Below are 25038 nucleotides of genomic sequence, written 5' to 3' on the forward strand. Positions count from 1 at the left end.
GGCAGGAGAATGGTGAGAACTCAGGAGGCGGAGCTTGCGGTGAGCCGAGATAGCGCCACTGTACTCCGGCCTGGGCAACAGAGTGAGACTCTGTCTCAAAAATAAATAAGTAAATAAAAAATAAAAAACGCTAGGCTTCCCGAGTAGCTGGGACTACAGGCGCCCGCCACCTCGCCGGCTAGTTTTTTGTATTTTTTGGTAGAGACGGGGTTTCACAGTGTTAGCCAGGATGGTCTCGATCTCCTGACCTCGTGATCCGCCCGTCTCAGCCGGCTGAGGCAGGAGAATGGCGTGAACCCGGGAGGCGGAGCTTGCAGTGAGCTGAGATCCGGCCACTGCACTCCAGCCCCGGCGACAGAGTGAGACTCCGTCTCAAAAAAAAAAAAAAAAAAAAAAAAAAAAAACACTAGACTTGGTGACTTACGCGTGTAATCCCAGCACTTTGGGAGGCCAAGTGGGTGGATGACCTGAGGTCGAGAGTTCGAGACCAGCCTGACCAACATGGAGAAACCCCGTTTCTACTAAAAATACAAAATTAGCTGGGTGTGGTGGCACATGCCTGTAATCCCAGCTACTCAGGAGGCTGAGGCAGGAGAATCGCTTGAACCCGGGAGGCAGAGGTTGCGGTGAGCAACCTGCACTCCAGCCTGGGCAACAAGAGTGAAACTCTGTCTCAAAAAAACCCCCTCCCAAAAAAAACAAAAAAAACACAAGGCATTAAAAAGTTTTTTGTTTCATTTCATTCAAGGATAAAAGGTCTAGCCAGGCGCAATGGCTTACACCTATAATCCCAGCACTTTGCGAGGCTGAAGCAGGTGGATCACTGGAGCTCAGTAGTTCAAGACCAGCCTGGGCAACACAGCAAAAGCCCATCTCTACAAAAAAACTTAGCTGGGGTGTGGTGCGCACTTGTGGTCCCAGCTACTCAGGAGGCTGAGGTGGGAGGATCACCTGAGCCCAGGAATTCAAGGCAGTATTGAGCTTTAATCATGCCACTGCACTCCAACCTGAGGGAGACCCTGTCTCAAGAAAAAAAAAAGAAAACAAAAAGATAAGGGTCTAGTCCGTATCTTATAGAGATTGAAACTAGTTGGGAGAGAAAGGGGGGTGGGTGGAGGGGAGCCTTCGTGGCCTGGTGACTTGGTGAAAATAACAAAGACATTCATTATTGCTCTTGTCCAGGGAGGTTTGACTCAGCTTTTGAAAAACACAGTGGAGCTGGCCATCAACTGTTAAAAAGTTAAAGTTTCATGAATAATTGGGTGGTTTAAAAAAAAGAGAGAGAGAGTAGGAAAATCCTATTCAGTGGGAAGAATTAAATTGTTTCACGTATTTGTGAAAATATTAAACACTGAAACACTTCTAAAATAGATATAAGGTCAACAGTGGGGGGAGGTAAATAATTTATATATCTTCAGTAGAATATTACACAGTCATTAAAATACTTTTGAATTGAATGATATAGGCATATGCTCAGAATATAATAGTAAGAAAGTGTAGGAGAGGAAATCATTTGCTATATGATGCTAGTTTGTGTATGAGACGTCGGATTTTATTAAATACATTCCTCCAATAAACACTTAGTGATACATCACAGATGTTATTAGTAGGTGCCTCTACACAGTGGGACCCAAGTTAATTTTTTAATGATTAACTGAAGTTTCCAAAAATTTCCACATGAAGTATACTGGACATCACTTTTACCAACATAAAAACGATATATGTCATTACCCAGCTAGACACACAGAGAATCATGTGATATACTCTTGATTTGTCACATGCAGATATGTTTTTAATTATGAGGCCTTCCTTCTGAGACTCTGGAGATGATCTAATCCCACCCTTGCTCTACACATGTGCCCCAGATATGCAATGTAAGTGGACCAAGCCCACACAGCAAGCTCATGGCAGTGCCTGGTAAGAACTCAACTCCCTTGCCAGTCCAGGCTTCCCTCGCCGTGCCACTGCTATACAGAAGATGGTCGCTGGTAAGCTACTGTCCTTGAACTGCTCTGCTCTCTTGGTGAACACAAAGGGAAATGGAGTGGGTAGGGGTGAAATGTAGAGATTCTCCTTCCAAAGGGAAGAGATAACCTCTCACCCAAAGATAGGACAAGCAGAGATAACTTGTCTATTAAAACAAAGTTGAAAAAACGATGAAGTCACCTCATTCCAGACAGGGTTCAATTCATTATCAACTTTCTTTGTTTTCTTTTTCTCATCTGCAAAAGAGATAAAGGAAGAGACAGCAATCATTTATAAAAAATTAAAGAGCATGGGCCATTCATTTATTCTAAGAACATTACCCAAAGGCCTACTTGTGCCCACATTTCCCCATTCATCTGCTTAGGATGGGGGTTTACCTGGATCACAGTTTTCCAAATGAAATGGCATTTTTTGGTCTACAAGATTTTCCCATCTCCAGGTCTACATGGAGTTAAGAGATGTGATGTTCTGCCCTTCCCTCACCAAGGCTACCCAGAGCCTCTGCATCTCCGGCTTGCTGCAGAAAGAAGCCAACAAAGCTAACCTCTGAGATGCTGATATTGCTATTTTATAGACAAGGATATTGAGGCTCAAAGAGTTAAGACATTTATCTGAGCTCACACCTGGCAGTGATGCCCTGATTTAAACCTGGAATTTCAGCTTTGAAGCTCATACTGCTTTTGAGTGTGCTAAGACGCCAACACAGCTCCAATATTAAGCTGGACTCCCTCCCATAGGCTTCGGTACAAGGTCATTAGCAGATGAACACTTTCTAGGACTCGCAGATAATTTGGGACTTCCTTTACTCTGACGCCATCTTTTCTGCAGACATAAGATCTTTCTTCTCTGTGTCTGAGCCTGGACAGTACCCCACCTGGATGAGCACACGAGTAATTCAACTTTAAGCAAGTACTTAAAGTTTCCTTGTAGCAATGTCCAAAGAGCAGAGGCTTCCCTTGGGTCCCCAAGTCCTCAAATACCTACCCAAATAAAAGCTAATCTTTGCGTACAAAATACTTTGTAAGCGTTATCTCATCTAACCTTTTTTTTTTTTTTTTGAGACAGGGTCTCGTGCTGTCACCTAGGCTGGAGTACAGTGGTGCTATTTCAGCCCACTGCAACCTCTGCCTCCCGGCTCAAGCGATCCTCCCACCTCAGCCCCCTATGTAGTTGGGACCACAGGTGCACACCACCACACCCAGCTAATTTTTCTACTTGTTTTTTCAGTAGAGATGGGGTTTTGCCATGTTGCCCAGGCTGGTCTCAAACCCCCGAGCTCAAGTGATCCACCTGCCTCAGCCTCCCAAAGTGCTGGGATTACAGGTATGAGCACTGTGCCCGGCCTTCATCTAATCTTAAAAACCTAGGAGGAGCCAGGTGAGGTGGTGCACGCTTGTAGTCCCAACACTTATGGAGGCCAAGGTGGGAGGAATGCTTGAGCCTAGGAGTTTAAAACCAGCATAGGAAACATAATGAAACCCCATCTCTACAAAAATACAATTAGCTCTGTGTGGTGGCACATGCCTATATTTCCACCTACTCAGGAGGCTGAGGTGGGAGGATCCCTTGAGCCCAGGAGGTCAGGGCTGCAGTGAGCCAAGATCCTATCACTGCACTCCAGCCTGGGAAACAAAGCAAGACCCTGTCCAAAAAATAAAAATAAAATAAAAAATAAAAACCCTAGGAGGTAAGTAATTACTATTTTCACAGTTAAGGAAACTGAGAAGCTGAGTAACATTCAAAGTCACCCAGTTGGTTGGGTGTGGTGGCTTACACCTGTAATCCCAGCACTTTGGGGGGCCGAGGTGGGCAGATCACTTGAGGTCAGGAGTTTGAGACCAGCCTGGCCACATGGTGAAACTCCATTTCTACTGAAAATACAAAAATTAGTCAGGCGTGGTGGCGGGTGCCTGTAATCCCAGCTACTTGGGAGGCTGAGGCAGGAGAATCATTTGAACGCAGGAGGCAGAGGTTGCAGTAAGCCAAGATCGTGCCACTGCACTCCTGCCTAAGGGATGAAACGAGACTCAGTCTCAAAACAAAAAACAAGTAAGTCACCCAGTTAATAAATGGTCCTGCTAGGATTTGAGACCCAGGCAGACTCACATTGGTGGCCACACTTTGAATCACTCCTCAGCCTTTGCTTCTCCTTTATTGCTGTGGAATGTAGAAAGTAGTGGGTTTTGTTTAGCTAATGTCACATTGCTTTGGCTCCCAGCACACAGCTGCCTGTGGGACTAACCACGTCATTCTTCCAAGACCTCAGCATAGTAAGGCTGTGAGTCATGGCCTTCACTCTGCTAAGCATTAACTTTTCCACTTGAGAGGGTAATACACAGCCCAATGGTTTCCCTTCCTAAGCTTCAGCATGACGCTACTTGTCGGCTTGTGCCCAGACCTATCCTGGCTGGTTCTGCCTGTGCTCTCTCTATGTGACCTACAGAGCCCCTCACGGCATCTGACTCTGAGGTCCCCTAGAAGCTGTCCTGAAACTTCCCCTCCCACACTTCCATTTTCACCCCACCCATCCCTCTCCTCCTCTAACAGAAACTCCCAATCCTGCTTTCTGGTTACAGTATAATAAAGTGCTCTTGAGAGAAAGAGGAGACATGCAAAGAATTTTTAACTTAAATAGAACTGGACAAAATGGTTTCTATGTGTAATTGTAGCTGCTCCCTCTACAGAATCATCTCTAGGTGCCAGGCTGTGCATTCTACCGCAGTGTCTCCAACCATTGAGACAATTCTTTGAGGTAAACATGGTCATTCCCATTTCTCAGCCAAGAAAATGGAGAGTAGTTAACCTGCCTTCGATCACACAACTAATAAAGAAACAGAGCTAGATTTTGAACTACATCCCTCTGGCTCCAAAATCTGTGTTTGTGTGTATTTGCCACCACACCACAGTGCCTTATTGGAAGCTGTCAGAAATGCTGGATAATGAAGATGCATAAATATAACATGTATGACAGGCTTGGCATCTTGGAAAATATCCAAAAGGAAGTTTATGGTCACTTTCCAGGGTATCCTGAAACTCTACAAGATTATTTGCTCTAATACACAAAATATTGCATCTGTGAATTTTCTTGGAGGAAAGAGCTCATTGTTCTCATCAGATTCTCAAATGTGTTAGTGACCTTGAAAAAGGTTAGGAATCCCTGCATTCAACAAGCATGAAATAGTTCCACCAATCTCCCTCTACCTTACCGCTACCCCTGCTCCCATAACCGGGGCTTGGGGGGTGGAGAACTGAGTCACAAAGGAGTGGATCTGGACCCTGAGACCATGGCAGTCCTTCAAGAGAGAAGATAGGGGATTCCAAGAAGTACCAGCAAGAAGGGAAAGCAAGGAGAAGCCAGCAAATAATGCAACAGAAACTGAGCACCCAGGCTTGGGGTAGGATTTGTATCACTGAAAGATGGCACTGAAGCAAAATTCCAGTCTCCAAGTCCCCAAGACTCCAACCAGGGAGCCAAGGCAGGGACAAGGGCTCCAGGTAGATCACAGAAAAAACCAGCACTTGTCAACGTGAAACGAGTCCCAAGCCTGGTTCCTGACCTAGGAAATAGAGTACATGGAAGACTCGCTGCAAGCTACCTTGACACCGAGCCTGGGACCACGGATCCTCTCTGCCCTCAGGAGGGACAGTATTGTTCCAGAGTCAGCAGCTGGGGAGTGTGAAAAGATTCATTTGTTCATTCATTCATTCACAAACATTTATTAAGCATCCACTGTGTGCCAGTAACAGAAAACAGAAGAGCGTAAGATAGTTCTTAGTCTTAAAAAGTTCCACAGGCTGGCCGCACATGGTGGCTCACGCCTGTAATCCTAGCACTTTGGGAGGCCGAGACAGCTAGATTGCTGGAGCTCAGGAGTTCGAGACCAGCCTGGGCAACATGGTGAAACCCTGTCTCTACTAAAATACGAAAAACATTAGCCGGGCATGGTGGTGGACGCCTGTAGTCCCAACCACTCGGGAGGCTGAGGCAGGAGAATTGCTTGAACCCAGGAGGCGGAAGTTACAGTGAGCCGAGATCAAGCCACTGCACTCCAGCCTGGGTGACAGAGCGAGACCCCATCTCCAAAAAAAAAAAAGTTCCACAGGCCAGGCACAGTGGCTCCGACTGTAATCCCAGCACTTTGGGAGGCTGAGGCAGGAGGATCACCTGAGGTCAGGAGTTCGAGACCAGTCTGGCCAACCTGGTGAAACTCCATCTCTACAAAAAACACAAAATTTAGCCATGCGTGGTGGCGGGCACCTGTAATCCCAGATACTCGGGTGGCTGAGGCAGGAGAATCGCTTGATCCTGGTAGGCGGAAGTTGCAGTGAGCCCAGATCGTGCCATTGCACTCCAGCTTGGCAAAAAGAGCAAAACTCCATCAAAAAAAGAAAAGAAAAAAGAAAAGACATAGCAAAAATCTCCACCATGCTCTTGCCTGTCTCATTCTCATCCTGAAGTTCCTTCCTGGCTGTCAGAGGGGGAATAAACAGAAATAATGACTAGTCAGCTCAGGCCAAGAGACCTCAGAGCTCAGACCACAGAAATGGTTCACCGAGTGAGTTCTTCCACAGACATTAATCAACTCCTTCGTTCTTCCACCCAACAAATGTTTGTGAAATGGCGTTTGCCAGGCACTAAGCTAAGCACTATAGGAGACGCAAAAATACCCAAGACGTGGTTCCTGCCCTCAGGGGGTCTAGTGGGGAGGGGAAATGTGGCTATAGGGGACTAATAGAGAAAGGACTTCAGTTGCTTTCAGAGGGGTATCAATGCACAGGCAAATTCAGAGGAAAGAAAGGTGACTTCAGGCTGTGTGCACAGAAGAAGCAGAGGCTGAACTAGATGAGAATTCGAGGACAATGAGGGGTTGGAAATGTGGCGCCAGAAGACTAGCTCACTCGAGTAGACGCAATAGGGTGGGTGGATCAGGCATGGAGGAGGGAGAACTCGTTACATCACATGTGGGGACACTCCAGGACCCAACCAGCTGGAACCAAAGAGTGTAGAAGTGGGTAGGGGGCAACTGGCCTTTGTGGGAAGGTTATGGTGTCACTGTGAAGCCTCAAGTGCCAGGCTAAACTTCATCTGGCTGATATAAGTACTTAAAGGAGGAGGGTATTAGAAACTGGATTTTATGACTTCAAAAATTTATAACCTACGAGGAAAATCCAAGTGGCCCAACAATTCTCCTAGCGCATGTTCCTGAACACATGATTCAGTTGTGTGTTGAAAACAAAGGGGAGTGGCTGAGTCCAGGCAGATGCCAGTTGACCACAGACCAGGTGGAGTTATTCAACCAGAACTTCCTGCAGCTCCTGGCACTCACTGTGTGAGGTTGTTGCTAATGGCACTACCCCTAGGGGGCGCTCACTGTGGGCGGGGCATTGCTAAGCCCCTCACCTTTTTTTTTTTTTGAGTTAGAGTCTCACTCTGTCATCTAGGCTGGAGTGCAACGGCGCGATCTTGGCTCACTACAATCTCTCTCCTGCTTCAACCTCCTGAGTAGCTAGGATTACAGGTGTGTACCACCAAGCCCAGCTAATTTTTATATTTGTAATAGAGACTGGGTTTCCCCATGTTAGCCAGGCTAGTCTCGAACTCCTAACCTCAGGCGATCTGCCCGCCTCGGCCTCCCAAAGTGCTGGGATTACAGGCGTTAGCCACCGCGCCCGGGCTGCTAAGCCCTTCACATGCATCATTTCATTGAATCCTCCTGGCAAGCCTATGAGGTAGTAGGCACTGTTATTATCCTCAGTTTGCAGACAAGCAAAGAGAGCCCCAGAATGCTTAGGTAATTTGCCAAAGATCACAGGGCTAGGACGAAGTCCTCTAACCAGGTCTAGTATGACTCCTGAGCCCATGCATTTAACCACTGCACCTCCCATTTCCCTAGCTAATAAGGAAAAACTAAGTGGCTGGCATTGGCTCCTACCCTTCTGGAGAAATCCAGCTCAATCTCTTCCAAGAAGGAGCTCTGATATTTATCAAAATGCGTATATGTTACATTTTATTGAAAACCTATTCTCACACATAAACACATAAGGCAAAAAAAAAAAAGGGAGATAAATTATTTTTCTTATCAGCAGCCAGTCACATATTTATATTAGTCAATTATTTGATTCTACCTCTTTAAAAAAAAACAAAAAAGGTTAAAACTACAGGCACTGAACATCAAATTGAATAACAGGAAACTCCCTCTTTCTCCATATTACCTATCCCCCAACCTGGCTTCAGCGTCTAATTTTATTAAGATGACTGTTTCTTCCTATGGAAAGAAATCAAATACTTTCAGCCCAGAACATAACAACTGACTCAAATGCAGGGCACACTCTGAGTGTGCTCAAGGGCTCAAGTCATTCTTCGGGACATTTCCTGTCTTCCGATTAGTTATGCCTGCCTCTCACTCAGTTCTGCGGAGGTTACCACTGCAGTAATTAACCCCAATGTCAGCCTCCGAACAAGGTTTCCAGGAGAACTGACAGCTCTCTTAGCCAAACCACCCACCCTCCTGCACAGAACCATTTCCTTTGCTGTTCACTTACCAGCCAGTGTGTCAGACCCTTACTGAAAAGGCCTGGCCCAGTGCGGTGCTCACACCTGTAATCCCAACACTTTGGAAGGCCAAGGCCAGAGGATCACTTGAGTTCTGGAGTTCAAGACCAGCCTGGGCAACATAGTGAGACTTTGTCTCTACAAAATATCTTTTTTTTTTTTTCTTAATGAGAGGGAGTCTCACTCTGTCACCCAGGATCTAGTGTAGTGGTGAGATCTCAGCTCACTGCAACCTCCACCTCCTGGATTCAAGTGATTCTCCTGCCCCAGCCTGCCGAGTAGCTGAGAGTACAGGTACCCACTACCACGCCTGGCTAATTTTGTATTTTAGTAGAGACGGGGGTTTCACCATTTTGGTTGGGCTGGTCTCGAACTCCTGACCTCAAATGATCCACTCATCTTGGCCTCCTAGTGCTGGGATTACAGGCATGAGCTACCATGCCCAGCCCATCTCTACAAAATATTTAAAAATGAACCAGGCATACTGGCATGCACCAATAGTCCCAGCTACTCAGGAGGCTGAGGTGGGAGGATTGCTTGCACTTGGGAGGTCGAGGCTGCAGTGGCCACACCCCTGCACTTCATCCTGGGTGACAGAGCAAGACCCTGTCTCAAAAAAAAAAAAAAAGGCCTGAAAGACATCAGGACTCCTGAGACTGGCTTGTTACATCTGTGCCAGTGGTCAGCTGGGATGGTTCATTTTATGTGTCAAGTTGGCTAGGCTATGGTGTCTAGTTGTTTGGTCAAACATAAGTCCAGATGTTGTTGTCGAGATATTTTGTAGATGTGATAAACATTTACACTCAGTTGACTTTAAGTAAAGCAAAATTACCCTCTATAATGTAGATGGGCTTCATCCAAACAGTTGAAGGTCTTAAGAGCAAAAACTGGTTTCCTGGAGAAGAAATTCTGCCTCTAGACTCTAATGTAGAAACCCTGCCTGAGTTTCTAAGCTGTGGAATTCAGACTGGAGATTGCAACAACTCTTATGTGAATTTCCAGCTTACTGGCCCGCCCTGCAAATTTCAGACTTGATAGCCCCCACAACTGCATGAGCCAGATCCTTAAAATCTCTCTTTCTGTCTCTACACAACACATGCACACACATCCCATTGCTTCTGCTGCTCTGGAGAATTCTGACTAGTCCAACCAATAACACCAGGTGCCCACGGAAGTAACATGATGGTAACACATTTGAAACGCTTCCGAATACACACCATCTCACTGATCCTAAAAATCCTGCAGGGAAAAGTAGAGATGTCGGCCCAGCCCTTCTGACTGGACTTTCGCATCTGTGACTTCTCTTCCTTTGAGCTGTCATCTTGGGAAAATATAAGGCTGAACCCTCAAGCTCAGAGTCCCTCATATATAAACTGATGCATTCAGGTGAGATAGATAATCTCGAAGTTTTCCCCCAGACTTATGGAACATAAGATTTATGACGTGCCCCCAAGTCCTGAACAGTTAGATTGCTATGTCTTTCTGAAATGGCCTCAGGAAAAGTGAGGGTGCTGTCTACAAAAGCTCCCTAAGTAACTCAGCTCTTCAGTAGACAAAATAAAACAATAAGATCTCTAGGTTCAGCCAGGAGTCTACATTTGATCTCCTATTCAGAAGTACTTCTTCACCTTTTCTAGGTCTCTAAGTCATGCCTCCTTTCTTTTGAGATATATAAAGCCCCAAATGAATTCATCTGCCATTGTGCCTAACATTTCACATACCCCTGAACCACACCCATACATGACTAGCACTTATTAAGTGCTCTGAACGGAGTCACTGTTCCCAGTACTTCCCATGGATTCTCTCACTTAATGTTCACAACTCTAACAGATAAGTTCTATTATGATCATTCCCAGTTACAGAGGAAGAAACCAAGACACAGAGAGGTTAAGCAACTTATTAGAGGTCACACAGCTAGTAAGTGATGGAGCTGGGATTCAAACACTGGTCAAAAGAGACAAAGAGCAATTAGTTTCCAGAGTTGGAGGATTAAGACCAGAGGGTGATGCCTTGAAGGCTGAGACTATGTATTATTAATATTGTTATTCCCCCTACAATGCTTACTATGTAGTAATTTCTCCATGACTGGAGTAAATTGGACTTCATAAGTTCATATAAGTATGATTACTAGGGCTGCTTTAATGACTAAATGAAGGAATGAATACAAAGTGCCCAGCCCAGGGCCTGGCACACAGTAAGCACTAAATAAATGAAAACTATCAGATGATTCCTTCCCTCCCTCCCTTCCTTCCTTTTGGTTTTGAGACGGCTGGAATGCAGTGGTGCAATCTCGGCTCACTACAACCTCCACCTCTCGGATTCAAGCCGTTCTCCTGCCTCAGCCTCCCAAGTAGCTGGGACTACAGGCATGCGCCACCATGCCTGTCTACTTTTTGTATTTTGAGGAGAGATGGGGTTTCACCATGTTGGCCAGGCTGGTCTCGAACTCCTGACCTCGGGTGATCCACCCACCTCAGCCTCCCAAAGTGCTGGGATTACAGGCATGAGCCACCGTGCCCAGCTAAATGATTTCTTATTACAGCACCAGGGCAGCCTCCTTGCATCCCCCCAGGGTGTTCCCAGGCTGTGGAGCCCCGGAGGGCAGGGCCTCTGTGACTAGAGGAAGTGCCCGGTGAGGCTGGGACTGCCCTGGTGGAATATTTCTTCCATATGGCTCCATTCCAGGCCTCTGAGGTTCCCTGGGGCAGCTGGTATGTGAGCAGTGACTGCTCCTCCCTGGCAGGCAGCCTGGCAGCCACCAGGAGCCAGCTAATTTCTACTATCAACAAGGGGCAGAGAAGGTTCTGAGAAAGGCCGGCAGAGACGCCTCCGTCCTTGGGACTTGAGAGACACCTGGGGGAGCACAGGGACACAGGGCCCATCAGGTGGACCACTCTCTGGGAGTGTCGCTGACTTTGGCTTTCCAACCCTGGCTGCCCTATCGTTCCAGGAAGATGCTGCCAAACAGGTTCTAGGAGAAAGGCACTTTGGGCAAGTGGAAATGGTGATACAAAGTGAGGCTGTTTGGGACATTTCTGAAACAGTCACTGATATCACTGATAAACAGAAATGCCCCAGCAAAAAGGCAGGCGGGGTGACTGCTCCCCTCTCCACACCCAGTGCCCCACTGGCCTCTGGAAATGACCTTTCGGACGTACAGGCTCTTGAATCAAACCCACATTTTCCAAGGGAGTTGCAGTGAAGTCCAGTCCGTTTGAATGACTCAGCCAGAATCTGCTTCCTAAAAGCTGATGCTGGGGCGTGGTCATGTCCCAGCTCTGCTCACTGCCAGGGCTGCTGGGAAGGGTGCCCAGGAGGGCCAGGCACCCGGCTTGACTGCCTTGGTGTTTGTGTTGTGTGCTGGGCATATTAAACACGTTCACGCCTGTTCCCTACAGGGGAGGCTGGGCGCAGTGCTCACATCTGTAATCCTAGCACTTTGGGAGGCCAGAGGTGGGAGATGGCTTGAGCCCAGGAGTTTGAGACCTTCCTGGGCAACATAGTGAGACTCCATCTTTACAAAAAATTAAAAAATTAGCCTGGTATGGTGGCTTGCACCTGTGGTCCCAATTACTTAGGAGGCTGAGGTGGAAGGATCATTTGAGCCCTAGAGATCAAGGCTGCAGTGGGCCATGATCAGGCCACTGCACTCCAGCCTGGGTGACAGAGCAAGACCCTGTCTCAAACAAACAAACAACAACAACAAAAACAGAAGATATGAGTATGCTTATTTTACAGATAAGGAAACTGAGGACCAGGGTTGTTAACTGATCCTAAGATCATAGATCTTAGGCATAGATCTTGGGCATAGATCATAGATCTTGGGCATAGATCGTAGATCAGTTGCCCAAGATCACAGAGCCAGTAAGTAGCAGAGCTGAGCTTGAGCCCAAGTCAGCCTTGTTTCCAAACCTGTACTCTTAACTGCCACTGCAGGCAGAGGGTGCCAGGTGACCTGTCACTTTTTCAGACCTTCCAGTGGTGTAAACTTGGTCTACTTACTGCAACTCTTCATATCTAGACTTCTTCATTAATAAAGATTGGTATCTAATGCCCAGGAATAATAGCTACCATCTATAAGGCTCACCATGTGCCAGGCACTCTTCTAAGGGCTTTGTAAATGTTACCTATTATTATTATGATCCTTATTCAAGGCACAAGAAAGTGAAGTAGCTTGTCCAGGATTACCTGCTAGTAAGAAACAGAGCCAGAATTTGAATATAGGTTTTCTGGCTCTGGAGCCACTCAACCTATCTGGCTTCTGACTGGTGTATTTCTGAGACATAATTTGCTAGAGAATGAATTAAGTCTCAGGTATTCAGCAAATACGCTTCAAACCCAGCTAAGGAGGTAGGGCCTACAGGGCCTCTCAAGGCCCGAGTGTCCTCTAAAAAGGAGATACAAAAGCCCACCTGGTAGAATTGCAGCAAGGGTCAAATGAGAAGACATACAGTGCCCAGGACACAGGGGACATTACCATGTGTTGGATCAGAACTATCAACTGCTTCCTTCAGGCAAGCTTTGGGAGGATCCGGTCCTCTGCCCTTCCCCCATCCAAGAGATGGTATCAAGAGAAAACAAAATAGTCACTTCAAACAACTTTGAAAACAAATGCAAAGTGCTGAGTCAAAAATCTTGATAATTAGATCCTATCCTTCCCAGGCAAATAATTTCCAGTTGAGTTTACCCTCAGCTTTAGACCCTGTTGTCTCACCATTAATCATCTCTTTCAGTGGAATTTTTGGCCCTGCCAGCAGTTTAATTCACTTTCCTCGACCCTCCTTCCTATGCTGTGCATGGCTTTCACCTGTGGGTGCTTTAGCACGCTGGGCTGGTTGTTTGCTGTGGATCGGAGGGAGAGCTGGGGGTCAAGAGTGTTGGCGGGCTGTTGTTTGTCAGTGGGGCCTGGGACAGGGACAGAGGGTGGAATTAAAACGAGAAGACGCCAAGCACAAAGAAAACCAGCCATATGTGAAGCAGTGGAAAAAGGTAAATGTTAGTCCTTCCCTGCCTCTTTCTGGCTACACAGCTTTGGCCTCCCTTGATATCTGAGTCTCAATATCTTCGTCTGAACAATGGGTATGAATATCGGTCCTCAGCACCACCTTCTGTTATTGTGGAGAACAAATAAGATTACACCCATGAGCCAAGCGTGGTGGCTCACGCCTATAATCACAGCAATTTAGGAAGCCAAAACGGGCAGATTGCTTGAGGTCAGGAGTTCGAGGCCAGCCTGGCCAACTTGGTGAAACCTCGTCTCTATTAAAAATACAAAAAATTAGCAGGGCATGGTGGTGCACTCCTGTAGTCCCAGCTACTTGGGAGGCCGAGGCAGGAGAATTGCTTGAGCTTAGGAGGCAGAGGTTGCAGTGAGCCAGGATCACACCACTGCACTCCAGTCTGCGTGACAGAGCTAGACTGCATCTCTGAAGAAAAAAAAAAAAAGGTTACACCCATGAAAAAGCTTTCTACACTGTCAGTGCCCTGCAAGGCACTTTCACACATGGAAGCCATCATAATGTGTCCAACACCCTAGGGCAAACAAGAGGGAATTTGGGGCCCTAGACAAGTCCTCTGAGACCAAAGATGTCCAGCTCAAAGGCACCAATGCCCCAGGCCCCAGCGTGGTGTGACCAGATGCCCTCAGGGCTGGCTTTGTCCAGGGAGGTTACTGCCAAGAGTAAGCAGTAGAGCCCAGATTGCCAGCCACGTGGGCTCAGTTCATGTGCCTGACCACAGGATGGGCCAAATTTGGATGCGACCAAGACCAAGCACTCAGGGCTGCGTAAGGGAAAGCATAGGTGGTACAGCCTCGGCAGTGGGCGTTAGTGTTCCAGCTCCACCTGGACCCTGCTGTGAGACCTTGAGCGAAGCATTTCACCCACTCTACCCGAGACTCAGTTTATCCAGCTCTCAAGTGAGGACTTCTTTCTTATTTTTATTTTTACTTTTTTGGTGAGAAAATAAAGGAGTAGGCCAAGCACGGTGGCTCACGCCTGTAATCACAGCACTTTGGGAGGCCAAGGCGGGCAGATCGCCTGAGGTCAGGAGTTCGAGACCAGTCTGGCCAACATGGTGAAACCACGACTCTATTAAAAATACAAAAATTAGCTGAGTATGGTGGTGCGCACCTGAAATCCCAGCTACTCAGGAGGCAGAAGTAGGAGAATTGCTTGACCCCGGGAGGTGGAGGCTGCAGTGAGCTGAGATCACACGACTATACTCCAGCCTGGGTGACAGAGAAAGACTCTGTCTTTAAAAAAAAAAAAAAAAAAGATAAAGGAGTATATTAAAATTGAATAACTAAGTACATGTGAAGCATGAGCAGAGTGCTTAACAGCTAGTAAACCATCACCATCAATATAATTGCCAATAATGATAATGTCTCCTTTCCAGAAGTTTAAACACACTGCACTCTTTCTTTTTCTTTTTTTGAGACAGAGTTGCTCTGTCCTCCCGGCTGGAGTGCAGTGGCACAATCTCGGCTCACTGCAACCTCCGTCTCCCAGGTCCAAGCAATTCTCCTGCCTCAGCCTCTCAAGTAGCTGGGACTACAGGTGCCCACCACCATGCCTGGCTAATTTTTGTATTTTTAGCAGAGACAGAGTTTCAACATGTTGACCAGGCTGGTCTCGAACTCCTGACCTCAAGTGATCCGCCTCAGCCTCCCAAAGTGCTGCGATTACAGGTGTGAGTAACCACACCCAGCCTGTACTCTTAATTCACTGAACGCTGGCCCTATTTACAGCTTAGACTATAAGATGCATGTGGACAGGGCTAAACTTGCTTTGTTCCCCACCCTATACACAGAGCTAAGCACGCTGCCTGGAAGAGTACCCTCTCCATCAACACTTGGATCAATACTTGTTGGATGGATTCATGCTTGGAATGAGGAAGGAGCTGCTAAACATAGGAGGGACAGAGACAGGGAGTGTCCCGGCAATGAATTCAGACTGTTAGGCGGGGTAAACAAAAACATAACGTTTTGTTTATTGAAAGAAAGAGAGAGAAGGGCAAGGATTTTTTTTTTTCAATTTATAAGCTGCACTATTCAGATGAAAAAGATGATGAAGGTCATAAACCAACAAACGGAGGTGAAATGAAGTGGACCTCACCCTGCCAGTCAAATATTAGATTTTTAATACTTTACATTACAAGAAGTTACGGTTCTAGTCTCCACTAATAAAATGGCTCAAACTTGACTATCAGCGGAACTGATTCACTGCTAAGCTATGTCACCTCTGAGCTTCTGAGTCACAGCATATCATAAAGGCTTTCATTGCTCTGTTGCAAACTCACCCGAGGAGGGATGGGTTTTGTTTTTCTTTTTCTTTTTTTTTTTATGTTCTTTTGTTCTTGGTACACTTTCTTCCTTTTTCAGACTGGATCCTAATAACCCCAACCACTAAACAACTCAATCCGTTCAGAGGGAGAGGAACTGTTTTTCTGAGTTGGTTGTGTAGTCAGAGGTTGTGAAGAAACCTCTTCATCCATGCTGAGCTCAGTGAAGACGCATGGATCATCTGGAATCCAGTTAAATCCTGATCTGTCTCTGCCTCAGCTCCCTCATAGGGAAAATGAAGGTGGCAATAATACCTACTTCCTAAAAATGAAATGAGGGCCGGGTGCGGTGCCTCATGCTTGTAATCTCAGCACTTTGGGAGGCCGAGGTGGGCAGATAACCTGAGGTCAGGAGATCAAGACCAGCCTGGCCAACATGGCAAAACCCCTTCTCTACTAAAAATACAAAAATTAGCTGGGTATGGTGGCATGCTCCTGTAATCCTAGCTACTCAGGAGGCTAAGGCAGGAGAATCGCTTGAACCTGGGAGGTGGAGGTTGCAGTGAGTCAAGATCGCTATTTCTCACATGTCTTTTGGTCTGCTATGGTTCCCAGCACAACTCTGGCCACACGGACCTCAGAGCTGGGCTCCACTGGCCAAGAGGCCACCAGGCTCTTTCAGGCTGCTGCTGGGCTCTTGCCAGGCAGGCTTTCCATCACAGGAGAGCTGCCTTCCTGCTGATCACTGAGGACGAGGCCTGCACTGCAGCAATTCTCACTCTGAGCTAATGCAGCAAGTGTGAGCTGAAAATCCAAGCCAGAGAGTTGCTAAGAACCTACTATGCTCACACCCATTAAGATGCTACTATGAAATAAAGAAGAAGCCGGGCATGGTGGCTCAAGCCTGTAATCCCAGCACTTTGGGAGGCTGAGACGGGCGGATCACGAGGTCAGGAGATCGAGGCCATCCTGGCTAACACGGTGAAACCCCGTCTCTACTAAAAAATACAAAAAACTAGCCGGGCGAGGTGGCGGTCGCCTGTAGTCCCAGCTACTCTGGAGGCTGAGGCAGGAGAATGGCATGAACCCGGGAGGCGGAGCTTGCAGTGACACTGCACTCCAGCCCCGGGCGACAGAGCGAGACTCCATCTCAAAAAAAAAAAAAAAAGAAAGAAAGAAAGAAGAAAAAAAGAAGAAGTGTTGTCAAGGCTGTGGAGAATTGGAACACTTGTGCAGTGTTCGTGGGAATGTAAAATGGTGCAGGCTCTATGGAGAACAGTAGGCCATTTCCTCAGGAAATTAGAAATAAAATCCCAGCATTTTGGGAGGCTGAGGCGGGCAGATCACTTGAGGTCAGGAGTTCAAGACTAGCCTGGCCAACATGGCGAAATCCCTCCTCTACTAAAAATACAAAAATTAGCCGGGCATGGTGGTACATGCCTGTAATCTCAGCTACTTGGGAGGCTGAGGCAGAAGAATCACTTGAACCCAGGAGGCAGAGATTGCAGTGAGCTCAGATGGTGCCATTGCACTCCAGCTTGGGTGACAGCGACACTCCATCTCAAAAAAAAAAAAAAAACTAAAAATAAAAATAAAATAAAAAAACCTGTACATTTAAAATAGTTAAGATGGTAAATCTTACCTTATATGTGTTTTACCACTATTAAAAACAAATAACCTACTTGGGCAATACCTTTAGGCTGTTTGTGCAGCCACATCTGACCAGCATCCTGTTTATTCTGAACAGCTAAGCCTAGGCCACCCCTTGGAAATGTCCCCCAGGACTCTGTATGTCCCTGCAGCAATGGGGGAAGAAGTGGGGCATAAAAGCCGGAAGACACGAGCACTTGTCATACAACATTCCGTGTCAGCACTATGACAAGTTCTTTAGATATTTTATCACAATTGCTCCCGACAAGCTCCCTGAGAGGTACAGATTATTCTCCACACTCTGTAGATGAGGAAATGAAGGCTCAGAAATAAAGTTGCCCAAAGACACCCAGCTCCTAGCGATAAAATCAGGAGTGAAAATTAATTTTTCTAATCCAAAGGACATCCCTTTCCAGGTATTGTGTTAATTACAGAAAGAAGGGGGTTCTTTAAGTGAGAGGTTATGTCAACCAACAGATAAAAGATGGAAAAGAACAGATCTAATCCCTGGAAGGAGATGGGGTAGAGAGTTCATATTCTAGGGCCCCAGAAGGCTGCCCTGTGAGTAGACACATCTGGTCTACCCACTTTGTCTTGAGTTTCCATGCCCCTTGACCACAGTTGATTGGAGCAGGGCTGAATATCTGACCAAAACCAAGCCAATGGGTGTTTTTCTCTGAGCTATCTCATGCATGAGATGCTGCCACTGTAGTTGGATGTAGAGTCAGGACCCAGTCACCTTGTGGTAACCCAAAGCCCATGCACGAGGCCTCACTAAGGATAGCCAATTTGCAGAGAGTCAACAATTATAGCCAATATGCAGAAAAGTAATGGTTGCCATGTGCAGGGAGAAACAGAGGCAGGAGGCTGCACAGTCCCTGGGAGGTGGGGAGAAGTGAGCTGACATGATTCTGGTTCCTGTGAGGTCTGTGATCTGGACTCCAGATTTCTCTCTAGCTATAGAAAAACCAAGGTTTCCTTGAGTACGGTGAAGTGGGTATCTGCTCCTTGCAATGAAGCAATTCTGAACCGTAACTCCCTATCCTTTCAGATAGTACAACAGGCTAGGGAGAGAAGGACCTTATGCAAATGAACCACAGCTCAGCTTGGTTGAGGAAATGCTCCCGAATTTGATCTTTGGGAAGACACCACAATTTGTCTTCAAAAATCACTTTGTATTTCTGTTTTCCTTCGATCTCCTGGTGGCCTCTCTGCCTGCTGCCTTAGGTGGCTACTGCCCTCATGCTGGCTTCTTGCAGAGCTACCCAACCAGCCCTGCACTTGCCCACAGGGCGCACACTCCAGCTGGAAGCAAGGCAGTCTGATGTTCCATTTCACAGTAGAATGCGAGGAAGGATGGCCGAATTCGCCTGTGCAGTGTGGCTTCCTTATTAATTTAATTTAATCAGGCTGCTTCCTCAGTGTCTTTCCTTATTAGTGCCTTCCTTCTGATTCCAGCCCTGGGATGAGCTCCACCTGTCCTGAGAAGCATTTGACTCAACTAATAAGCCTTCTTACTAGTCTCCCTGACTAGTATGAGTCTGCTGTTCACATTGCTGCCTAACAAGGCTCCCCACTGGTTGATGAGTAAAGTTCAAACCCTATTCATACCACATTACTCCTCCCCATGGCTCCCTGGTCCTTCTGTGCTGTTCCAAAGCCTGGAATGTGTTTTTTCCATTATTTCTGTCAAATTTCCACTCATCGTTTAAAACCAAGCCAAATGACACTTTCCCCACAAGGTTTTTCACTCTTTCATCTACTCAGATTGTAACTTTTCATGTCTATTCTGGTTTGCATCTCATTCTTGTGGGCTAACTAGACGGTCACCTAGGCTTAAAAGTCCAAGCCATCTTATGTATATTTTTCTAGCCTTAGTTCCAGAAATACTCTCTGGTGCACTGTAGTGCTCCATGAAACTACTATCAAATAGGTAAGGAGATTTATAGATTGCCATGTGCAATGTCACATGTACATTAATTTAATCCTCAAAGAGCCCTGCAAGGCAGGAGGTATTATTAACACTGAAACTGATGTGCTTTTTTGCTGTTGTTTTTTTGGGGGTTTTTTTTGTTTGTTTCTTTTTGTTTTTTTTTTTTTTTTTTTGAGATGAAGTTTCACTCTTGTTGCCCAGGCTGGAGTGTAATGGCACCATCTCAGCTCACTGCAACCTTCACCTCCTGAGTTCAAGCAGTTCTCCTGCCTCAGCCTCCTGAGTAGCTGGGACTACAGCTGCCCGTCACCATGCCTGGCTAATTTTTTTGTATTTTGAGTAGAGACAGGGATTCACCATGTTGGCCAGGCTGGTCTCGAACTCCTGACCTCAGGTGATCCACCCACCTCGGCTTCCCAAAGTGCTGGGATTACAGGCGTGAGCCACCATGCCCAGGCTTGAAGTTGAAGATTTTATCTGCTCATGAACAACTAGGGACTGCAACTGGAATTCTCATTTAGGCATCCCTGGCCCCAGAGCTCAGGGCCTTTGCACCCTCATGCCCAGTAAGAAGTTAACTGATAAGGCTTAAGGTATCAAATGTCCCATACTTTTTCTGAGAGAGAACTGTACTCAGACCTGCTCAGAGCACACCCCTGTGCTATAGAACAGCTGTTCAATAGAAATTAGACAGTGAGTCAGGTGACCTCTGCCATATCATGGCATTCTATATAGTATGTTTCATGGACGAAGGTTCAACATAAAAACTGGCAGCTTCACGTTTTCCTTGCCAGGAACAAGAATGCAAAAGGTCTAAGACACCGATTTGCCCCCAGAGACCAGGTGCTAGGAACTGGTTATACTCCAAGTTCATAAATATTTGACAGGGTTCTTTGCTAAGCCTCATTCACAAACATCTGAGGGAATATTAAATGTAATTCAGCTGGAAAGAAGGGCAACTGGCTGACTTCCCAGGGTCTCTTTCAGGACTAAGCATCAAGGACTTTATCACACCAAGGTGTCTCAAATCTCCTGCCAGTTCTTTTCTTACATGCTCAATATTTAAAACGTATATTCAACATCAGTGATGTACTGGGTGTTGCAGAAGTTATAACAATCCCATGCCTTCTTGGCAGGGCCAGATCCTAGGGGAAAGGAGAAACACACGTGTGGTTAGAAAGGAAAACCCGTACCAGACAAATACCAGCACCCCTAAGCTGAGGGCACGCAGGTGAGATATGTTGTGAAGGAGGAAAGAAAAACAAGGCACATTAATTAATTTTTTAAGGGCAATTGTAGCTTTATAGATGACTAAGACCCTGCAGTGTACCTTTGAGAGTTCCCATGCTGCCATAGGGTGGGGCCACTTTCCTTAGGCAGTGAGTCTCTAAGCCTTGTTCTCCAGGAAGGGATGGGAATGACACAGTAGATTAAACACTTTTGCCTTCCTGATTGTTTTGTCAATACAATACAGTGGTTTTGTGGGAATACCAGAGGAGTGTGATTATCAGTTTGAGCTGATAGGGATCTTCTTGATAAGTCCTATGGTTCTTACTGGGTGAACCAAGGCTCTGTGTGGGCAACACACCAAGTGCCTGGACAGACCACAGGGAATAATATTCATGAGGTCTTTCTTTCTCACATCACTTCCTCACTTCCTCATTCTTTTTTTTTTTTTTTTTTTAGCTAGAGTCTCGCTCTGTCGCCAGGCAGTAAAGTTCTCATAGCTTTGGAGCTTATTTAAAAAATGCTTTAAAAGATATATTCTTGGTGTTAATGTCCCCGACTGAAAAAAAAACCCACTTTATAATTTCAAATAGCAAAGCAGGTTTTTACTAAAAATACACATGTGTCTATTGGATACATCACAGCCTTTGGGATGTCTAGAGATTAACTCCCTTTCAGATAAGCCATTACAGCCCCATTTCTCAAAAGAAAAAAGGACTCTCTGAGAGGTTAAGTGGTTTGCTCAAGACTACAAAGTTTGATATGCTAGTTAGAGGGGGATATTCTAGAAATATCTAGGCTCACATTCTAAAAACAGGTTCAAGTAAAATAACAGGAATCTGGAAAAAATAAGTAATAATATGACAATTATCCAGCGGCCGTCTGGACAGTAGCAGTAGACATTCCACAAGGAAAAATTTACACAAGACCAGAAGGGAGAGAAAATTCTGGCTGATGGGAGGGGGATATCGTAAGGAGAGGACGAGAAAAATGCTATAGTAGCAATAACTATGTACCCAAGGAGATGGATGTTTTATGTGAATGTAATGTTGCCACATTGTAAAGACACAATAATATAAAAGTATACTAGGAAACCTCTGCTCAGTCACCTTTTCAAGAGATTGGACACAGAAGCAAGGGATGGGTCAAAGGGAAAATGGAAGCCAATGTCAAGATCCAGCAAAAGCATTTTTAAAAGAAAAGGCCAGATGCAGTGGCTCATGCCTGTAATCTCAGCACTTTGGGAGGCGGAGGCGGGTGGATCACCTGAGGTCAGGAGTTCGAGACCAGCCTGGCCAACATGGCGCAGCCCTGTCTCTACTAAAAAACATAAAAATAAGCCAGGCGTAGTGGTGCTTGCCTGTAATCCCAGCTACACGGGAGACCGAGGCAGGAGAATCACTTAAACCTGGGAGGTGGAGGTTGCAGTGAGTCAAGATTATGCCAGTGCACTCCAGCCTGGGCAACAAGAGCAAAACTCTGTCTAAAAAAAAAAAAAAAAAAGGTAATCCCAGCACTTTGGGAGGCTGAGATGGGCGGATCACAAGGTCAGGAGATCGAGACCATCCTGGCTAACACAGTGAAACCCCGTCTCTACTAAAAAATACAAAAAACTAGCCGGGCAAGGTGGCGGGCGCCTGTAGTCCCAGCTACTCTGGAGGCTGAGGCAGGAGAATGGCGTGAACACGGGAGGCGGAGCTTGCAGTGAGCTGAGATCTGGCCACTGCACTCCAGCCCGGGCAACAGAGCAAGACTCCGTCTCAAAAAAAATAAAATAAAAAGAAAAAGAAAAAAGAAAAGAAAAAGAAAAATAACACACACACACAAAGATAGAAGCTGTGCTTTTGAAATGTGCATATTCATGGCCAGGCACAGTGGCTCACGCCTATAATCCCAGTACTTTGGGAGGCCAAGGACGGTGGATCATGAGACCAGGAGTTCAAGACCAGCCTGAAAAACATGGTGAAACCCTGTCTCTACTGAAAATACAAAAATTAGCCGGACGCAGTGGTGGGCACCTATAATCCCAGCTACTCAGGAGGCTGTGGCGAGAGAATCGCTTGAACCCAGGAGGCAGAGGTTGCAGTGAGCCGAGACCACACCACTGCACTCCAGCCTGGGTGACAAAGCGAGACTCTGTCTTAAAAAAAAAAAAGTAAATAAAATAAAAATGAAATGTGCATATTCACAAAGACATGCTCCACAGGGACACCCACTGCAGTCCTGTTGCTAACAGGTAGTAGTTGGGACAACTTACATATCTATAGCAAAAGGTCCAGAAGGATTCAAATCAAATTGTTCAGCATGGTGGCCCTGAAGGACTAACAGTGGGAGAGAGAAAGAGTAGAAGAGGTGCAGGGAGAATTTGCACTTTTTAGTGGCATTAATCCCTTCTGGATTGTTAGTTTATTTTATGTCTACATGCATTTTTAATTTTAGAAGTTAAAAATATCATATTATTTAAAATTAAAAAGTTTTTTTAACAACCTGTTCTGTTTGGAGGAATCATCAAGTCTCAGAGTTGAAATTGGTCTCAGAGGTCTTGTAGACTAAGCTAGATTCAGCTTCACAGCCTGGCTGTCTGCATGGAACTTAGGGCCGAATGGCCACCCCTGGCTCACAGGCACTCACTGCAGCCTCACGATTCGGATCTGGCTCATGGAATCTGGTGCACCCCAAGGATGTGAAAAATTACATAAGCATTGTGTCTTTCATAATCTACACCTGCACTGCTAAACATCAACAACAACCATGCACCAGGACTACAGCAACCCGTAGATCCTCCTAGTTCCTACCAGGCCCTGAGTAATTTGACAGCCTCAGAAGGGTTGCTCACAGTAGAACACAACTGGGCGTTCATACCTGTGCAGTACTTTGGGAGGCCAAGCCAGGAGGATTGCTTGAGCCCAAGAGTTCAAGGCCAGCCTGAGAAACAGAGAGAGGCCCTGTCTCTACAAAAAAAATTAAAAATTAGCTGGGCATGGTGGTGTGTGCCTATAGTTCAGCTACTCAGGAGGCTGAGGTGGGAGGATCGCTTGAGGCCAGGAGTTCGAGACTATGATCACACCACTGCACTCCTCCCTCCTGGATGGCAGGAAAAAAAAGAGAGAGAGAGAGAGAGAAAGGAAGGAAGGAAGGAAGGAAGGAAGGAAGGAAGGAAGGAAGGAAGGAAGGAAGGGTTTTAACATGAAAGACTGAGGTCAGCTGTAAACCAGTTGGTTGTCAGTATAGCACAATCCCAAGTGCAGCGTAGCTGAAGCCTAATAAGCGTAGCTATAGCCTAATAGGGCCTCACAGTGTCTCTGCGAGCATCACCATTAACAATCATTTCCCCTGGTTTTATAGTTTGAGAAGAGCTGCTTACTGCCCTGACTTTGCTTATTTATACAAGTGGCAAAATGTTTACATATTTCAGTTAACACAGAGACTTTCTTTGATGCTGCCTTGATCTTCTGGTATGGCTTTTTCCTTTTTTCTTTCTTTTTTTTTTTTTTTTTTTTTTTTTTTTTGAGATGAAGTCTCATTCTGTCTCCCAGGCTGGAGTGCAGTGGTACAATCTCTGCTCAGTGGAACCTCTGCCTCCCAGGCTCAAGGGATTCTCCTGCCTCAGCCTCCCAAGGAGCTGGGATTACAGGCATGGTAGGGCTTTTTCCATTTTACCATACCCTACCCTACAACACACTATGAAGTGTGTCTGCCTTTGTTCCATGTTCCCTCTGATGGACAATATTGTGCTATAAGTATCCTCAGTTCAGTCAGAACTTAATGTGACTTAATTTTACGCAGTCCTCAAAATTGGGAACACACCTGTAAAGGGTTTGCCATCACCAGGATTTTAAACCACTGACATAGACTGAAAGCAGGAAGAGAGCTGTGTTCATTACTATATCCCCTCCAGCACCTAAGGCAACGCATTTCACATCTTGCTGAGAGCAGATAACTCAACACCTGGAACTAGAAAATTATAGAATCGAAAAGACAGAAGACATCTAAAGACCAGTTCCCATTATGCCACAGCTGAGAAATTGGAGACCCAGGTAGTTAAATCAGATATTGAGTTAATGTCAGCTAGAATGCAGATGTTCCTACTCTTTGAGTTGAGTGTCCTTTCCTCTGTCAGGTTGCTTGTTAGTTAAATGAATGAATGACTTTACCACTTGATTTGCATGAACAAAGGAGGCCAGAAAAGAGACTAAAGTTAAATGTGTAATTGGTTGGATAGACTATATTTGCCAACCTCACTGAAGGTTTCCACTTTCAATTGATTGTTTGCATTCATTGACTTAGATATATTTTTCATCATTTAAAATGTTCCATCAGTGCATACAAACTCCAGACAAATAACAAGTCAGATTTCAATATAGTGTTAACTCCAATTCCTCTATAATCTGTAAGACTTAAATAATTA

General features: G+C 45.9%; 1 protein-coding gene across 4 annotated transcripts in view; it reads right to left on the minus strand.

Moving 5' to 3' along the window:
• Positions 1-25038, minus strand: part of MYOF (myoferlin) — a 175547-nt gene that overhangs the window by 147829 nt on the left and 2680 nt on the right. For all 4 annotated transcript variants that reach the window (XM_033224721.1, XM_033224716.1, XM_033224736.1 and 1 more), the window contains exon 2: positions 2167-2222. In XM_033224721.1, the coding sequence (XP_033080612.1) occupies positions 2167-2222 (56 nt within the window). The remainder of the gene's footprint in view (positions 1-2166; positions 2223-25038) is intronic.

The sequence above is a fragment of the Trachypithecus francoisi genome, unplaced genomic scaffold, assembly GCF_009764315.1.
Source record: "Trachypithecus francoisi isolate TF-2019V2 unplaced genomic scaffold, Tfra_2.0 Contig01436, whole genome shotgun sequence".
Lineage (NCBI taxonomy): Eukaryota > Metazoa > Chordata > Mammalia > Primates > Cercopithecidae > Trachypithecus > Trachypithecus francoisi.